Source organism: Canis lupus, chromosome 24, assembly GCF_048164855.1.
Source record: "Canis lupus baileyi chromosome 24, mCanLup2.hap1, whole genome shotgun sequence".
In the NCBI taxonomy this organism is placed as follows: Eukaryota; Metazoa; Chordata; class Mammalia; order Carnivora; family Canidae; genus Canis; species Canis lupus.
In genome coordinates, this window is record NC_132861.1 from 32,428,489 (window position 1) to 32,448,517 (window position 20,029).

At 44.9% G+C, this 20,029-nt stretch overlaps 1 protein-coding gene across 10 annotated transcripts in view; it reads left to right on the top strand.

Annotated features, from left to right (window-relative positions):
• Positions 1-805: 805 nt before the first annotated feature.
• The window catches only part of ADRA1A (adrenoceptor alpha 1A), a 110,375-nt gene continuing 91,151 nt past the window's right edge, over positions 806-20,029 (top strand). For 5 of the 10 annotated variants that reach the window (XR_012016495.1, XR_012016496.1, XR_012016497.1 and 2 more), the window contains exons 1-2: positions 807-1,087; positions 2,389-3,918. Coding sequence is in view for 4 of the 10 variants with exons in the window: in XM_072796200.1 (XP_072652301.1) it covers positions 3,036-3,918 (883 nt within the window). In the remaining 6 variants the exon portion in view is untranslated. Of the gene's footprint in view, positions 1,088-2,388; positions 3,919-20,029 lie in introns of all 10 variants that reach the window. The other 5 variants (XR_012016500.1, XR_012016499.1, XM_072796199.1 and 2 more) reach the window with 3 other exon arrangements.

Below are 20,029 nucleotides of genomic sequence, written 5' to 3' on the forward strand. Positions count from 1 at the left end.
GCCTTCCGCCCAGGGTGTGATCCTGGAGACCTGGAATCCAGTCCCATGTTGGGCTCCATGCATGGAGCCTGCCTCTCCCTATGCCTGTGTCTGCCTCTCTCTGTCTCTCTCTCTCTCTGTCATGAATAAATAAATAAATCTTTAAAAATATTTTTTTTCTTATAAAAACTCAAAGAGAATTTGTGGCACTTTACCAACCCTAAACCATGTTAAGAAACTACAGCAAGACTACAATACTTTTTAAATCCATTTGTCCAAAGAAATGAGAGATGGATCATATTTGACAAAGTGTAGATATGCTCACTTTATCTTCCTGGAATCACAATTTTATTACAATCAGATTTATTAAACGTTATCTGATTTCCCTCTCCTCTTAAAACATCTGCAAATAATATAATTTACCTGCGTCTTTGGCATAACAACATGCTCTTCTTGAGTTTAACAGATCCCAGGCCAAGTGTTAATTGAATAAAGCTGTTCAAAAGGAACTTTGGGGTCATTTCTTTGAACACACCATACACGCAACAATATTTGCCCGGCAAGTGTCAATTTTCTTTATTTTAAAAAATCGTATCATGTAAAGGAGTTATTTTCTATAAATAAAAGCCATCCACCACCCCCCCCCACACACACACATCTTTATAAAGTAAAGCCAGAACTCAATCCACTCAAGACAAGGGGGAGGGGAAAAATTGCGGCCGTGCTCCTTCGGCCTGTTGCCGCAGAGTAATACGGTAAACAGCGGATCACCGTACTCGCTGGGGCTCCTGCCTGTGTGACGTCAGCGGGAGCTGGCTGCAAAGTTCCTTGCCATTCTTTGCTGATGTCGAGGAGCCGAATATTTAAAGGGTGAATGTGGAGTTACTGGTTGGCGCTTTTTTTTTTTCTTGTCCCATTTCACCCTTTATTTTAAATTCTGCAGGTAAAGCGACAGTGAGCTGGGAGCTTAAAGACATCTGTGGTGGAGGGGTGAGTCAGCGGGTGCAGAACTCAGAACTGGTTCCTCGGTGAGACGGTCGCCTCCTCCCCCAGAGACGAGGCGTCAGGGCTGCTCGTGGGACCGAACCCCGTCGGCTCCCCGCTGCAGGTGAGTGCGCCAGTCTCCCTCGCCAAGGGCTAAGCTGGAACCCGCAGCTTCCCCTAAACGCCCCCCACCCACCCCCGCATTTTTCACCCGCTGTGATACCAGCATTCCCACCCCACCCTGTTTCCCTTATATATTCTAGGAAGTTACCCCCTAGTTAACAAGGGGGTTTTCCAGCCGGTGTTACCGCCCCGAGGTAGAGGAAAGAGGCTTTCCGCAGTTGCTGACTTTTGTACCACCTGTGAGCCTCGAACTTGTGATTTTTCGCGATGGCCTTTGCCCCTAGGGTCCCCGCCTCAGGGCCTGCCCCCAGCCAGAGTGCTTTAGAAGGCCAGATGGGTCCCCCCCCCCCACTCCTGGCATTCCTGCCCGAGTGCCTGCGGTCGGCTCACAGCCGTGGAAATCTAAGTTTCTCGCACAGACAGTGGCCCCCGGCCCAGAAAACCGAGGCGTCCCCTCTCGTCTTGATCTTTGAGCCCACCAAGTCCGCAGTGACCTGCGCCTGCAAAGCCCCTTCTGCAGGGTACCGCTTGCCCCCCTCGTCCCCCCAGCACCACTTCGCCTGCACCCGCGCAGCCCGGCCGGGTGTGGCTCGAGGCTCCAGCCCTCCGGCACCGCGGAGCTTGCGGCTTGAAAGGGGCTCCCGGACCGACCTCGGCGGCGTTCAGCCCTCGGGCCCCGCCGGGCTTTGCTCGGGACCCGGCTCTCCCGCCCGCTCGCGGGTCCACAGGCCGGCGCGCGCCGCGCACCCAAGTGTGAATTCCTCCGGCGTGAACGAGCGCGTGGCACCGGCGGGCCTGCGGTCCCCGAGTCGCTGCGGTTCCCTCTCCCAGGCCGCCCCCTCCAGGTGGCTGCGAAGCAACCTGTTCAAACGGCAGCCGGGTGGATCCTCCAGTTTCCACCGGCTCGCCTGTGCGCGACACACACGCACACACACACACGCACACACACGCACGCACACCAGCCGCAGTCCCGCCTAGCGAGCTTCGCGGGGTTTAATTTCGCCGTGCGGCCGCTCGTAACTGGCCTCTGCAGCTCGGGGTTGTTTGCATGGGATCTCGCAGCCGGGCGGAGGCGGCGCGGGCCGCGCGCCAGGGCAGGTTCCCAGCGGCGGGGGCAGGGCGCGCGGTGCCCTCGCGCGCAGCCAGGGCCGCGGTGCTGCAGGGACGCCGCTCCGGGACCGCAGAGCCCGCGGGGCCCCCAGCCGCCGCCCGCCGCCCGTCGAGCCGCCTTGGCCTCGCTCCCCCCGCCCCCCACCGCGGGCGCCTGCCGCACACCCCGCCTTTCTCTTTGCGCTCTTCCAGGAGGACGCGGGCAAGCAGCGCCCTGCAGCCGCCCGGGGCTCGGCCGGCGTTTCCTACCCGCTCCCCCCGGCCTGCGCGCCGGGAAGCTGGATCCAACCGCGCGCCCGTCACGCCGTGGGTCCCTGCAGGCGGGGAGGAGCGCCCGGGTGCCAGCGGCCCCGGTCTCTGAGAGTCGACGGCAGACGGGTACTTGACTGTGGTTTCGCCGGCGAGACTGTTGAGTTCCAGAGTGCGTGCGGGATGCCCGGTCTCCTAAGCTGGACGGATCCGACGGTAGGCAAGAGCGGGCTGCTGTAATTCTGCGACTGCGGTTTGCAACGTGCCTCCTGGAGCTTCGCGCCAAGCCTCGGGGAGGGAGGGAGTCGCGGCCCGGGGCCGGCGCAGCGGGCGGGTGGGGTCCGCGGCAGCCCCGCGCGCCCCTGGCCATGTCGCCTCCACTGCCCTGCCCCTTTGCGTGGCCTTCTGCGGGTTTGCAGGGCAGGCCCGGGTTGCTTCCCACCCGCGCGCGCTCTCTCCCCCCCAGCTAGCCCCAGCCGGCCAGGCTCCCCAGAGCCGAGACCTTCTGACTCCGCTCCCTCGCTTCCGCCTCCGCCCTCGCTCGGGGGGTGGCTCTCGAGAGCCGGACCTCGCCGGCCCCGGCTGGGACCATGGTGTTTCTCTCTGGAAATGCCTCCGACAGTTCCAACTGCACCCACCCGCCGGCACCGGTGAACATATCCAAGGCCATTCTGCTCGGGGTGATCTTGGGGGGCCTCATCATTTTTGGTGTGCTGGGCAACATCCTGGTGATCCTCTCCGTGGCCTGCCACCGGCATCTGCACTCGGTCACTCACTACTACATCGTCAACCTGGCGGTGGCCGACCTCCTGCTCACCTCCACCGTGCTGCCCTTCTCGGCTATCTTCGAGATCCTGGGCTACTGGGCCTTTGGCAGGGTCTTCTGCAATATCTGGGCGGCGGTGGACGTCCTGTGCTGCACCGCGTCCATCATGGGACTCTGCATCATCTCCATCGACCGCTACATAGGTGTGAGCTACCCGCTGCGCTACCCCACCATCGTCACCCAGAAGAGGGGTCTCATGGCTCTGCTCTGTGTCTGGGCGCTGTCCCTCGTCATCTCCATCGGGCCTCTCTTTGGCTGGAGGCAGCCGGCCCCCGAGGACGAGACCATCTGTCAGATCACCGAGGAGCCGGGCTACGTGCTCTTCTCGGCGCTGGGCTCCTTCTACGTGCCACTGACCATCATCCTGGTCATGTACTGCCGGGTCTACGTGGTGGCCAAGAGGGAGAGCAGGGGCCTCAAGTCTGGCCTCAAGACTGACAAGTCGGACTCGGAGCAGGTGACGCTCCGCATCCATCGGAAGAACGCCCCAGTAGGAGGCACCGGGGTGTCCAGCGCCAAGAACAAGACGCACTTCTCGGTGAGGCTCCTCAAGTTCTCCCGGGAGAAGAAAGCGGCCAAAACGCTGGGCATCGTGGTCGGCTGCTTCGTCCTCTGCTGGCTGCCTTTTTTCTTAGTGATGCCCATTGGTAAGTAAGTCTTTTAAACACCTGGCCTCGGTATTTTAGAGATCTGCATCCTGTTGCCCTCTGCTACCCCAGACTCACGTCGGGAAGGCGGTGGGGGGCAGAAAAGGGATGTGCATTTCAAACAGCCGAAACCCGGGCCCGGCGGGGTAGGGGGTAGTTGGGAAATGAATGCTCCCTTGTGGAAAAGTGAATTTTAGTTCCCTTTCTTCTCCAGCTCTCATTTACATGATTATGTCCTGGGGCACTTTTTCAACTACGGTAAAGTGGCTTCTAACAGATTGCAGATTAATTGGTCTCCTTAATAATAAGAACGTCAACTTTTCTTAATGCCTCTAAGCACGTGTTTAATTTAAATAGTTGCCTCTTCCTTGGAGTCTCAGAGTCTCCACCACACACTCAGGCAGAGGCTTGTAGAATGCCACTTTCACCTCTGCTGCTATGGACTTGCAAATCCTCTTGGCCTAAAAATAAGCACCATACTTATTCTGAACAAATGTGTAATTTTGTTATTAGATTAGATTATCCCTAAGGGTTAGTCATAATGCTCTGCTTATGTTCTATATCTGTGTTAATTTTATTTTCTGAATTCAGTATGGAAGAAAGTGTGGCCAGCCACGGACAAGAAGAAATAAAAAAAAGGATGGTTTTGTGTCCAAACGAATTTAAGCTTTAAAGAATTCGACATAATGTTTCCAATAAGTAAATTCTTTCCCCCTTTATTATTTTAATAGTTTTAAAACAAACAGGATTCTCATCCAGGATCATTCTGGGAGTTGCAGATGACACTGTTTGAAAATAATACAGTAATGTTACAGATCCAATTTTTGCAAATGCTAAATTAGCTATTGTCAAAACCAATTAGCTCATTGTAAGTATCCTCTGTGCTGATCCACTTGGAATAGCCAACTATCTCTGAAAGGCCTTCATGAGATCCCAAAATGGTTGTTTGCTATTTTTAGTTTGTGAGCTCAAATATAGACCCACACACATTGGTTATCCACTAACTCTAGTAAACAAAAAAAAATATGATAAAAATTAATAGAAGTTCGTTTCTGGCACTCTAGAGCCAAATGTAAGTGGCATGTATTTAAATTACTTGAATTTGCAACTCTCTGTAATAATAGCCGCTATTAGTTTTTGAGGGCCAACTCAAAAACTGCATTTGTCCAGGCTCTTTATTTTGTACATCCTCTCAACAACTCAGTGAGGAATGCATTATTATTATTCTGAAATCACAAGTGGGGGGAAGAGATTCTTGAGGTCCTAGAGTTTCACAAGTCCCATAGCCACCAGCCACATGTGGCAATTTAATTCGAAATAAAATTAAAGAAAATTAATATTTGGTTCTGTAGTCCCACTAGCCAAAGTTCAGGTGCTCAATAGCCACACATGGCCAGTGGCTACTGTTTGGGACAGCAGAGGTATTGAACATTTGCATCGTTGCAGAAATTTCTATCTGACAGGGCGGCTTGAGAGACCTTCAGAGTCTACTAGCTGGCTTTCCCTTGTGCCTGCCCATCATTCTTGCTCTGTTCCTGGAAGTACATCACAGTTTTGAATTAATTTACATAACACTCTACCTGAGCCACTGCTTCCCTGCTTTTCTGCATCCTATCTCTTACTTCCTCCCAAAATTTATTCATGCATCCACGGGCTCATCCAGTGCATATCGGGCCCTTGTTCTAAACACATAGTTCGAACAAGGCAGCAAACTCCATGCCAGTAAAACGTTTGCATTCTTTTAGTGGAGATCGACAAACAAATAAATATATCTTAAGAAGGCAAGGATTACTAAGCACTATTTTAAAAAGTAAACAGGATAAGAGGATCAAGATGAGTAGGGTGACGAGGCGCATGGTCAGAGGAATCCTCTCTGAAGAGGTGGTATTTGAGCAGAGGCCTAACTGAAGTGAGGAGCAAAGCTTGCCAAGTCTGGGAGGGTCTTTTGGGCAGAGAACGGCAAATACAGAGATGGGAAAGAGCCTGACCTGGTCAAGGCAGAGCAAAGAGGCCACAGTGGCTGAACTACAGATGAATGCGTGGGCAGACAAGGTCAAACCAGGGTAGCAGAGACAGACTCGGTCAGAGTAATGTGGATCTTTTTTGGCCCAAGTAGAATTTGCATATTATTCCAATCCTGATGGAAAACTATCCAATAAGACAGGTTTTATCAGGGAGTGGCTGGTTTTACATATATGTATTTTAAGATTTTATTTATTTATTCATGAGAGACAGAGAGAGGCAGAGACATAGGCAGAGGGAGAAGCAGGCTCCCTGCGGGGAGCCCGATTGGGGACTCAGTTCCAGGACCTGGGATCATGCCCTGAGCTGAAGGCAGACACTTGACCAATGAGCCACCCAGGTGCCCCTGGTTTCATATTTTTAAAGGATCACTCTGGTTGCAGGGTGGAGAGTAGGCTGTTTGGGTGTATGACTGTGAAAGCAGCGAGACCAGTTGGGAGACAGAGAAGCCAAGAGTGGGAAGGTCGTGATGCCTAGCACTCAGGTGAAACAGGTGGGGGTGGTGAGAAGTGATCACGCTCAGCACTTATTTCAAAGGTGTTGCTGACAAGTTTGGACATAAGGTATGAGAGAAAAGAGAGGTATTAAAGATAGCTTCCAATCTGGGGCCTAAGCACCAGGGTAAACAGTAATGCATTTGGCTGAAACTAGGGAAACTAGAGAATGATGGTGATGTAAGTAGCTGGCAGGAGTGGAAAGCACAAGTGTTGATTTTGTGTAGCCACTCTGAGTAGTATCTATTCAACATCTAAGGGGAAGAGTGCCTAGGTGGCTCAAATGGTTAAGCATCTGACTTTGGCTCAGGTTGTGATCTTAGCGTCCTGGGATCAATCTCTGCGTCAGGCTCTGTTCAATAGAGAGTCTACTTCTTCTCCCTCTGTGCTTTCTCTCTCTTTCACTCTTTCTCTCAAATAAATAAAAATTAAAAATCATTTTTAACAAAACCCATCTAAGTAGAGATGCCAACTGGCAGTTAGATACATGAGTTTGGAGTTGCGAGGGGCAGCGGAGCTACCATGTAAGCTGTGGACACTTCAACATATTTAAACCCACAGAAGTGCACAGATCTACAAGGAAGGACATTTGGAGAGAAAAGAGAGATAAGACTGAGCCCTGGGGCCTTCTGGTATTTGAGGGCTGGGAAGAGGAGGAGAACCAACCAGCAGAAGAAGTTGAGAAGGAGCATCCAGGGAAGTAGGAAGAAAACCAGGAGGCTGTATTGTTCCCAAAGCCAAATGGAAATGTTTAAAGAAGGCAGGAGTATTCAGCTGTGTCACAGGCAGCTGCTCAGCCAAGGCTGGGAATCAACATTTTACTTGGCCATGTGGAGGTCCTTGGTGATAGGAGGAGGTCCGTTGGGGATAATAGCCTCAGTGACATGGTCTGACTGACAAAAAGTCTGACTGTGTGCTTCTTAAACTGAAAGATGAAGATGTGAAAACAGTGAAAAGAGACGACACAACTCTTGGGGAAGCTTCTCGTAGACAATAGAACAGGGAAATAAGGTGTAGACCGAAGGATCTAGAGAGAGTTTCCAAAGGTAGTAAATAGGATATTATGTTTATATTCTGATGGAACAAAGGAATACAGGTGCTGATGGTATAGGTGAGGGAGGAGGTGGGATTCAGAGCCCAAGTGGAGTGTTGGGAAGTGAGGGAGAAGCCAGGGTAGTAGAGTCCTAGAAAGTCCTTAAGGACAGATTTGAGATTTATAGATATAAGTTGAAAGTAAGACCAGTCAGGAAGGTTTTGTGTTACTTTCTAATAGCGAAGACGCTGAGGATTATGGGGAATGTTGCTGATGATTGACCATACCTATGAACCACAGCAAAGACAGGCATTTATGCAGGGACATAAACTAGAACAGACGAGGAGTCATAAAGAGTCAGATGGTGGACAAAGGGGAACTCTGGTCTAACCATGGCCTATCTCTTGGATCTGCTCTCCTGGGGAATTAGTAACATTGAGGTGAAATATTATGGTGGCAGGAAGTTGTGGTCAGACAGGAACACCCAGATCACTGGGCTTCCTTTAAATCCTAACAATGGGGGTGCAACAGCAGGAATATTGAGAACTTAAAGTGGGCAGTCCAACCATGCTGCTCAGTAGGCAAAAGGTCCCTAAACCTAGCAGGATCTGTGGTCCACAGTTTCTTGATGCCACCAAATGAGCAAGAGCCGATTTCTTCTAGGATTTATTGACTGTATAAGAAGTGCCAGGCACTGATTTAGAACAAAAAGATGAATAAAGCACATTCCCTGCCCTCAAGGGCATCACAATCGAATTAAGGAAACAAATTAAGAACAATTATCACAAGTCTATGAAGTGGTATTAGAGGCGCTAAGGAATATAACAGTTAACTGTGTCTGGAGGTCACTATGGAAACTTCTAGAAGTACCACTGTTGACTGAGCAGGGACTTGAAGCCTGCACTACTTCTGCTGGGCCGTCAGTGAGATATTGTTTGTTGTTAGTAACTGTCTTAAGTACATCTTTCATGCAAAATGGGAATAGAAGAATAAATGGCATATAAATATACCATTAATAATTATGTTATCATACACAATGGACACAAGCTTTCAAGTATGACAAGTACTGTCTTGGGAAGAAGAGATTATCAATCTGAGCAAGGCTGTCAAAGAACAGCCGGATTAGAAACTAAGGCAGGCAGGGATGTGTGTGGTATACAAAGCTGAGAAGCAAAGTGCCCACATGTGTGCAAACCGGCCCAGGATAGCCAGATGAGAGGGCTCCTCACAGCCTCCACACTTCCCTCCTTCCTAGCTCCTGCCATCAGGGCCAGGCTGATTGTTGGACTGAAGAGTGTGATTGCTGGTGGAAATCTGACTTGCTCACTCTCAAGTCTTAGTGTTGCTGGTCTTGTTTTCTTTTTGCATCTTCAATGTTTGGTTGAAATTCAGAACCCCTTGTAAGGGGGTGTGGTGTCATGTTTGAGGATCTTATCTCATTTATACCTCAGAGTGAATGTTTTTCTTCTTTTTAAAGATTTTATTTATTCATGAGAGACACAGAGAGAGAGAGGCAGAGACATAAGCAGAGGGAGAAGCAATTTTATACCTCATAACTGCAGGGAGCCTGATGCGGGACTCGATCCCAGGACCCCAGGATCACGACCTGAGCCAAAGGCAGTTACTCAACCACTGAGCCACCCAAGCGCGCCCCAGAGTAAATGTTTTTAAAAGCCAGGTTTTGATCATGGAGATGAAGAGGAAGGGTACAAAGGTGTTTGCTTCAGCGTGTGAAAGGAGGAAGTGTGAAAAATGTGTCTTGGGGGGAAACTCCAGCACCTAACACGTGGACGTCATCTTTACTTATTTCATTCCTGCCAGTTCCAGAGTCATTGTTGTGCTGGGTTCAAAGAGTGGTGGCCTGAGATTGAAAGCTAGGCTTTCTTTTTCATAAAATAGGACATGTTATACAGGTCAACTGCCTAGCACAATACCTAGCAGAGAGTAAATGGCCATAAATGTGAATTTTATCCACGCATGTGGGTCTTACAGACCATTACTGACATAGGTGACACAAGGATGTTGCTATGAGGGGTAGGTGCCCCGGGAGACCTGAGAAACAGCTTCAGAAAGAAAGGGATGAAGGGGAATGTCTACTGCACGCACAATTGTGTGTCTGAAATCTAGTTCTCTGATTTAAATACAAAACAGGCATTATTATTGGACTTAGACATTGCTGAGTCAAAGGAGGCAGTATTGGGCTGAGCTGTGGCTCCTGTGGACATAGAATATTTGATATTTATGTTAAAATAAATAGCAGACCGTGCGGTGGTGAGGTTGGAGAATGTGTTTTAAAATGGGATGTTTGAGGGAAAGCAGAGCTGGCAAGGGTAGAAGCAGTGAGGCAAAGAATGGTTCGTGTATTCAGCAAAATCTCGTTGCACACCTACTATGTGCCAGGCAGCTAGAGACTCGCTGGAAATAAAGACAAGGAAAAAAATGTCTACCCTAATGCAGCTGAAAAGCTGCACAGTGGAATGCACAGCGAAGTTTCAAATGGTGGTGTGTGAGACACAGCAAGGAAGAAGAGCAAGTGCCTGATGTATAAATGACATATAGCGACCCTAACTCTTATGGATGCCCAAGACAACCAGACATTGGGTTGATTTGCTACAGGCACAAAGGGATCAGGCCTCCGATTCTAAATGGAGAAGGTTGACCCCTTTAGAGATAATGATGTGAAGAGAATCTAAGAGCCATTATGATTTTAAGATAGGAGGCCAGTTTCTCAATTACTCTGTACTGCAAACCATCCCAAAATATAGTGGCCTGAAGAAACAATCATTTTATACCTCGTAACTCTGTAGGTCAGGGATGAGTCAAGACCCAGCACATCTGATCATTGGGGCTGGCTCGCAGAATTTGTGGCTTCTCTTCTTCCAGTGGTGTAGACCAGCTTTTTTTTTTTTTTTTAAGATTTATTTACTTATTTTAGAAAGAATAAGATAGAGTGAGAGCATGAGCATGAGTGAGGAGAGGGATCAAGGGAGACAGAAAGGGAGACAAAATCTCCAGCAGACTCCCTGCAGAGTGCAGAGTCCGACGCGGTGCTTGATCCCACGACCCTGAGATCGTCGTATGACCTGAACCAAAACCAAGAGTCAGACACTTAACTGACTGAGCCACCCAGATGCCCCTAGGCCAGCTTTCCTTCAGCATGGCAGTGTTCTCCATGAAAGCCAGGGCAGACCCTGCCGGGCCTTTGAAGAGCTAGGCCCAGACCTGACTGGCCCAGTGTCACTGCTGTCTCATTCTGCAGTGAACGCAGGTCACAAGATCCACATAGGTGCAAGGGGAAGGACATAGATTCACGTCCTGATGGGCAAGTGGCAGGTGCACAGTGGGTGAGAGGATTACTCTGACCACCTTGCAGCACGTCTACCTCACAAGCATATCAAATAATATTTCTCTTTCATCTACTAGTTATTTATTGAGAACTTCTGATATGCTGGGCTTTATGCAATACACTAAGTAAAAAGAATCTGGGTCCTTGCCTTCCTGCAGGTTTCTAATCTCTTTGGACAGAAAGAGATTAATCAGATAATGTCTGATTAAAAAAATCCAAACTGGGGTGGCCCAGTCAGTTAAGCATCTTCCTTCAACTCGGGTCATGTTCCCGGGTTCTGGGATCGAGCCCCGCATCGGGCTCCCTTGCTCTGCCGGAAGTCTGCTTCTCCTTCTGCCTGCTGCTCCCCCTGCTTGTGCTCTCTCACTCACTCTCTCACTCACTCTCTCAAATAAATAAATAAAATATGTTTTTAAAAAATCCAAACTCTGTATAATGAAGAGGATGTGGGTGGTACCTTGAAAACATATACTGTGGATAAGAGTGTCCCTGAGCAGAGAGAGCAGAAAAGGCTTGCTGCAGAGGAGGGCTTGACCTTCGAACCAAGATGTGCAGAATGGGGAGATGTTCGGTGGCTAAAAGGGTGAGAGGGAGAACAGAATGGGCAAGGACTCTGACAAGGTTGGCTTGGTGTCCATGAAGATTTTCCAGATGGCTGGTGTGGCCAGAAGTGAAAGTCTGTGAGATAACTGGTAACAAATGAAGCCAGAGAGAGCAGAGCCAGACCAAATTAGCTCATAGAGCCATCTTATGAGTTTTTGATCAGGAACAAGGGTGACATGACCAAGCCTATATTTCAAACTGTCGGAGGCTTAGAGGAAAGAGGACTCAAGACAGGCCAGTGGGAGATCTTTACACAGGACAGGAGGGAGATGTCCGGCTGAGTATGATGCTTCTCACCTGCGGTTGCGAATACTTATTTCCGTGAACTGCTACATAGTTCTGGAATGCCTCTTTGTCATTGCCTCCAGAGCCGAGTTATGAGAAAACCTTTCTCTGATCACAAATAGTATAACCAGACTTGGCTTTAAATTAATTCTGGCTCTTTCCACAAGACAAAACTGTCAATGAAGATTTACTGTCATATTCAAAAGAATGTGCTGCAGGCTCAGGAAACATCTAGAATGAGTTCCAAAAATGCTTTGAACAATAGCCGACTCTCAAATGAGGCTACAGACAGGCAAGTCATTACTTTGAAGGAGACAACACTTAAGGACGAAGGCATAGCTGTGTTTTGTTGTCTCATGGTTTCAGGCTCGGATGGAAGGACCGATCTTCCTTGTCTCGCAAGTTCACTGTATTTTAGCGCTTTTTGTTTTGCCAACTGGACACTTGGCTTCTCATTTTTAAATTGCATTATTTCTTTGCTCTTTGAAAAATTTCCCCCGTATTCTTATTAGTCATTTGCATTTCGACTTTTGTAATGTGAAATTGCTTGTCTGTGCATTTTGACCGCTTTTTATAAGCCCTTTTATTTTTATTTCTTTTCTATTTGTAAGCTCATTATACATTGAAGATATTAATCACTTATTTATAGTATATCCTGGGTTGCCAGTTTTTTTTCTCATGCTATATTCAGATATTGCTGAGAAAATGTAGCTTCTTTATTTTCCAAAAACCGATGTGATCTTTTTCATGAACTCCATGGAAATACACACACACACACACACACACACACACACACACACACTTTTAGGCAAATCCGGTAAGCTCAGCCTGATCCAATCATGTAAGCTGCGTCTCTATATATTTAGCCTCTTTAGAGTAACGCAAACCTTTCAGATTTACTGCAAAGTTGTTGACCAGGTCCAGGAGCTCACATGATCTCTTGGGCATGTGGATAGGAAATTGGGACCCTTGGCTGACCCCTGAGTGTGACTTTTAGCGCCCCATATTGAGGAGGTTGGGATAGTCTAGTGACTCAACATTAGTCCCCAGCCCATGCTCTTGTCCCCTGATGAGTCTGAGGCTGTTCCTTGTGGCCCGTCGTCCCACCTGATGACCCAATGGGACTTCAGAGCCTCAAGGTATGTCTGTGAGTCCATTCATTCCTGGTAGGGGAGATAACGGCTCTTTTGCCATTGGTCAAGGAGACACTTAGTCCTTAGAGCCCCAGTGATCACCTCTTGCTCCTGAGCTAAAATCCTCAGCAATGTTTTATCCCATCTCAAGGCATGGAGAGCCCCATGGGTTCCATCCACACCACACCACACCACACCCCACACAGAATACCATACCAGACTACCCCACACCACACACATCATACAACACCACACTACACACACGACACCTACCACACCACACTACACCACACCACACACACCACGCATACCACACAGGCAGGTTGGCTGGATTCACTCTCTGCCCAGCCATGCTGGCTGTAACTTTCATGGGTGTGATAGATGTCATGTGCCATCTCCCAGATACCCAGAATGGAGAGTGGGAAAAATCGCCTTCACTCCCACCTTTATCTTAAATGCCTTGGGGTCCTTGTTAAGAGGGAAGCTCAGAACAAACACCCAGGTGCCTCTTTCCATTACCTCCTCCCCCATTTCCCCCCGCAGTCCCTACCTATAGAGGGTAGACGGGGAAGACTTTCCCTTCCTCTTTCTGGCTAAATGGGACACTCCCCTGAATCATGTCCTCCTCCCTCCCAAGGTGGCATCCACCTTCAGTGGAATGGCACATGGATCGCAGAGACAGAGAGGCTTACTAAAAAGGAAAGAAAGATGAGGGGTATTTAACAATATTATATTTACTGTGCATATTTAGCAATTATGCTTCCCATTGGAATTTTTTGCATTTTATTGTTTTGTGGTTTTTACAAATATATGGGCATTTAACATTTTTATGTAGCCACATATTTTAATCTATTTCTTTACAAATTGTACCTTCCCAGGGATGCTTGGAAAGATCTTCCCCAATGCCAGTCAGATAACCTGTTTTTTCCCCAGTTCTTTTAGAGCAGCATTTGTAACCTATCTGTATTTTGGTAGGTGATTTTGAAATCTGTATCGATTTTGAAATGGTTAGCTAGGTATTCTTTTTTTTAGCCAGATTATCTTAAAAGATTTAGTGAACAATCAATCTATCTTTTCCTGTCTTACTTGGAAAACTACCTTTGTTATGTTAAAAAGAATCTTGGGACTCCCACTTCTGTTCCATAATTTATGTCTCTCCGCTCTAGGATTGGGTGCCACACTATTTTTTTCATTTTAAAATTTTTGTTCTTTTTTATTGTAGTGTAGTTGACATATAATATTTATATATAATATTTATGTAATATATAATATTTATAACAACTATATTTATTGTATTTGTATGTATGATAGAATAATGTATAATAATAGAATATATTATGTACATTAATATAATAAATATTATATATAGTTCAGATATACATCATAGTAATTTGACAGTTTTATACATTATTTTAATTACTGTGGTTTTATAATACATTTTAGCATTTTCTGGTTTAAGGACCCTGGATGAAAATTCCTTCTCAAAATTATCTTGTCCGTCCTTGCACACTCATTTTTCCAGAAAAACCCTGTCCCCTGCTCACCCCCCACCATACCTAAATCCTGTCACATGTTAACCATAAATTTTTAGGATTTATAGATTAATTTGAAAAGAGACATCTTTATCATGCCGAGTTTTCCTGTTGAGATATGTGACATGTTGCTCCATTCATTTCCCTAACTACTTTTGAACTATTGTTTACACTTTACTTTTCATCACAGTTATTAACATGTCCTGGGGCAGCCCCGGTGGCTCAGCAGTTTAGCGCTGCCTTGGGACCAGCGTGGGATCCTGGAGACCTGGGATCGAGTCCCACGTCAAGCTCCCTGCATGGAGCCTGCTTCTCCCTCTGCCTGTGTCTCTGCCTCTCTCTCTCTCTCTCTCTCTATGTCTCTCATGAATAAATAAATAAAATCTTAAAAAAAAAGAAAAACATGTCCTGAAAAACTATTATGATAGTGGATTTGGGAAATGCTGCTTTGGTATTTCAGCATTAGATATGGCACTCATTATTGGTTTTAGATCAACACACTTCATCGTATCAAGGCAGTATCTTTCTATAGTTCATAGAAGCATCTTATCAAAACTGAATTTTTAATTTTCTCAGATGCTTCTTTTTTGATACCCATCACTATCAACTTTTTTCTTTGACACTGATCTGATAAATTTTATTTCACAATATTAACCTATCCATGTATTCTTGGATTAAATTCTATCTTGATCAGTGGCATTTTTCTTTTTTATTCTACTGCATTATACTAAATGTCTTATTTCTGGACTGTATCGATATTTCTATGTGAAGTGAATGTATTGTTTTATTTTATTGTGCTGTTTTTGTCACATTTTGGTATCAAGCTTATGTTAACATCATAAAGCTAACTGTGACACTTTTCATTTTTTTCTACAATCTGTAACAGTTTAAATAGCCTAAGAATTATGTGTTCTTTGAAGGTTTGAAAGAACTTGCCCATAAAACGTTTAGGCACAGCTCCTTTTATGGATGCAATTCTGAGACTAGTTTCTATTTCTTCCATGGATAGTGATCTATTCTGATTGTCAGATTTGATAATCTTTGTTTTCTTATTTTCCATTTCCCTTCTCATTGAGGCTTAACATTTTCACATAGAATTCTACAGGAAATTCTTTAATTTTTAATTTCTATTCTACCTTTCTCATTTCCCACATCATGCGCTTATGTTTTCTTCTTTTTGTCTTCACTGAGATATCCTGAGAGATTGCCTGTCTTATTTGTTTTTTCAAGGAAAAAACATGTCCTGGATGTATTGATTCAGGATGTATCAATGTCCTGGATGTATTGATCATATTAATCTGTTTTTCCAGTGCAATAATTTAAACTTTAGAAGTTTCTTTCTTTCACTTTTTCTAATTATATTTTGCTCTTTTTTTTATTACCTTGCACAGAATATCTGCTTCAGGTATTTTGATTCTTATTTAAGATTCAAGACAGTCAAAGCTGTACATTTTCTTTCAAGCAAACTTGAGCTCCTTGCCCTATATTTTGCTAAGCAGTGCTCTCATTTAGTTGCTGTCTTTCCTCTTTTAAAAAAAAATTAAATTTTTATTTAAATTCAAGTTGCCAACATACAGTATGACACACAGTGCTCGTTTCATCACATGCCCTCTTTAATGACCATCATGCAGTTACCCTATCCCTCCACCTGCTTCTCCTTCTGCAACCTTTTGTTTGTTTCCCAGAGTTAGGAGTCTCTTATGGTTTGTTTTTCCCCTTTTAATATTCCCTTTGTCCTATGTAGACAGAAGAGGATTCATTGGGGTGTTCTTATTGTTTGTTAATTTGAAAATAATCGATGTTTTAAATCCCCTACTTTAAAAAATCAATTTAAGTATTACTACATTGTGGTCAGAAAATATGAAACTAAGTAATTTCTAGCTTATGGAATTTATTGAGGGTATCTTTTATGACAATATATGACCAGTAATTAGACATTTAATAGAATTCATATTTAATAGGTATATGTTAACTAAACTTTAATACTGGCATTTTTAAGATCTTCCCAATTCACTCTTCTTTATCCATCATCTACTTTCTTTGTCAAATACTGAGAGAGGTATGGTTAAATCCTCCCACAGCTACCGTAGGAAGAATAATTCTCCAATTATTCTTTTATTTTTAATAAAGTTGCTTTATATATGTTGACGCAGTTGCTTGATACCTAAAAGACTGAGTCAGTATCTTCATTAAAGATAGATTTTTTGTTCTATTTATTTTTCCTTGATATGCACATTTTAAAAATTAATACTGTAATCTTTTTTTAAGATTTTATTTGTTTATTCATGAGAGACACAGAGAGAGAGTCAAGCAGAGACACAGGCAGAGGGAGAAGCAGGCTCCATGCAGGAAGCCTGATGTGGGACTCGATCCCGGGACTATGGGATCACGCCCTGAGCTGAAGACAGATGCTCAACCACTGAGCCACCCAGGTGTCCCAATACTGTAATCTTTAATGTGTTTTGTTTGCCAATGTACCTTGGCCTGAATTTTTATGTACCAGCTTGTGTATCTTGCATCACATAGATTTTTTTTTTATACTGTATGCATCTGATCTGGGTATTTGTCTCTTAGTAGGGATTTGACTAATTTCCAGCAATTGTAACAGATATATTTGGCTTGATGTTTGTCCTCCTGCTTTATGCTTTCTGGCTTTATGCTTGCTTCCTTTTCTTTGTTTCTGTCTCTTGCAGATTGGACCATTTATTTTCTTTGCCTTTTAATTCTGTAATGTTTTAGAAAGGTTGTCTCCTATTATTATTTCTAAGAGAAATTATCTTCGAGCTTTTCTTTTTTCTTTTTTGGTTTTTGTTTTGTTTAGTTTTGTTTAGAGCTTTTGAAAAGTGTTTTTTTAACCTTCAATTCTTTCTTACCACAACTTCTATCAGTCACCTTTGCTTATGTAAGGGAAGAAGTTTAGCATACTTGGATTTTCTTTTCTTCCTGAAAATCACATCTGTGGGTTAATAAAATTTTGCATTTTAAATTTAGATTATTGCTATTAAATGATTATATTATCTACCCTGTTTTTGCGTCTTTCTATAATTTAGTTTAGTAATACTAATTGCCCTCTTATTATATACTGTGATTTACTTACTCATGAGGTCAGGATTTTGCTTTGTCTACCCTGTGGAACAAGGGCCAGCAAACTATGGTCTGTTTTCGTAAATAAAGTTTTATTAGAACACATCCATGCCCATTACTTACAAATCATCCATGCCTGCTTCCATGCTACTGTGGCTAACTTAAGGAGTTGCTGCAAAGACTGCATGGCTCACAAGGTTTAAAATATCTACTATTATACTAAAGAAGAGTATACACCAAATAAAATTTTACCAGTGAAGACAAAAGCAAAACACATTTTCTAAGCTTTTACAAGCCTGAGCCTAAACACATGAACAACTTCTCCTGAGTATAGAACTTGAATTGATATATATTCTTTTTCTTTCAAATGCTGTCATTACTCCCTTGTTTCTTGGTATTTAGAACTATATAAATGACTCGAGGTCAACTTGTTTTTTGTTGAGTATTCTCTTTGATTATGTATAAATTTTTTAGCCATGATGCCAATAGAATTTTTTTCCCAAATTAAAAAAAATGTCTCCTGGAAATTTCTGTTTTGTGGACAGTGTTCACTGCTATTACCTGGAACCCACTGTGTGTTTTTTGGTCCTGAATTTACAGATAGCTTCTTCAGTGCTCACTTTCTCTGCTACACTCTTTCCCTTGAAATTCATTTTAGCTATATTTTGGATCTTCTGTATCGTCCTCCTTTTCCTTTTGCTTTTTCCCTGTCATATTAGTCATCTTCTGTCTTCCTCTGGCTTCCACTCAAGTTTCTCACATTTGTGTTCCATTTTACCTAGTTAGCCTTGGTATGCAAGTCTTCCCCATGTTCTCTCTGCTCCATTCCATCTTATTGGCATGTTGCTCTCTGGTCATTCTTGCTTATATTCATTTTTTAAAAATTATTTATGAGAGACACAGAGAGAGGCAGAAACATAGGCAGAGGGAGAAACAGGCTCCCTGCAAGAAGCCTGATATAGGACTCGATCCCAGGACCCCGAGATCACGATCTGAGCCAAGGGCAGATACTCAACCACTGAGCCACCCAGGTGTCCCACCAATATTCATTTTTAAGCCTAGTAGCTCCTTATGTCTCATTTCAATACAGCGTAGAGATTTTCTATCTTGTCTACTGAACAGCTGAATCTTTTCATGTGAACAGTAATCCTTCTCTTTGTTCAATCTCATTAAGGATGACCTGGTAAAATATGAAGTGGGCCCTGGGTGGAACTGAGTGGGTTCCTGTGCCAATCTTTCAGACTCAGATTAAGGGGGAAGGAAAAGAATTGTCTTTGTCGTAGTTTAAGTTTGCCAGGGTACAGACCTTTCTATCCATAGGGAGCAAAGAAGGTGATAGAAAGAATAGGTTTTGGTTTTATGCAGTGGTTTGTTTGTCCTGTTTGCTTGGCACAGGGGGTGTGGTGGCCTCTCTTCCAGGTGGCATGACTGGCCTTCTGGGATCCATGTCCCTGAGAGCCTCTCTTTACTTCCCTGCCGACCTTGCCTGGGAAAAGTGAGAAACTTCCCACCCTGTGTGAATCTCAGCATTGTTCTCTTCTCAGATGCTTGAGTATAGTTGAGATTTGTCTTTGAAAAGCTACCCCTGAGTCTGCCTGTGTCTCCAGAATCATTATTCAAGCCCCTGGGGGGCGTCACTGTGCAGCAACTGGGAGACATCTTCCGTTTACCCCCTTCCCCTGAGATAAACTGAGGACTTATCAGTCCTTCATTCAGGCTGCTTTTGACCAACCTGAAGTTTCCAGAAATTTCTCAGAGGTTCTGGCTCATAGGTATTGCCCTTCCTTCATGTCTTTCAGCAGTGCTATAAAATATCATCTATGTGTATTCTTTTAAATTTACTAGGAACTTAAGAGATGAGGGAGTTCAGCTTGGTCTTGACGTCACCCCCTCAGCTCAGGTACCTCTCATGTTGATATCAAAATGTGAAGCAGATATGAGAATAACCTGACATGTGACCATTTCCTTTGGCACCATGGAAGCATGTGGTTCCAGACAAGGAAGGTAGAGGAAGATAACTCTGGGGCTGCACAGTAGTGGCTGTGCCTTCTCTGGTGGCTCTGACCATATGAGGTTTAGATGGATCCAAGTGAAGCGTTAACAAGTCTCTTCTTAGAAAATAAAATGAAGTAGTTTACATAGCAGTTTACAGGATACTGTAATATCTTGTCTTAAACAACAGTTGTCTTAAACAACAAACAGTTATTTCTTATGGTTTTAGAAGCTGAGAAGTTCAAGATCAGGGTACAGCATGGTTGGGGGCTTGGCCCTTCTCCTGGTTCATAGCCAGCCAGGGTCTCACTGTGTCCTCACGTGGCAGGGAGGGGACAAGCTCTGGTCCCTTCATCTCCTCACAAGGGCACTAATCCCATCATGGGGGCCCCATCCTCATGGCTTCACCTATCCCAAATCACTTCCCCAAGGTCCCATCTCATAAACTTCCACATTACAGTTAACACTTCAGCATATGACTTTGGAGGAAGACACAAACATCCAGCCCATAGCAGTGGTGCTTATTTGCCACTTACTGCATCAATTTAATTCCCAGAACAAGCCTGTAAGGTAGCAGTTGTGTACTC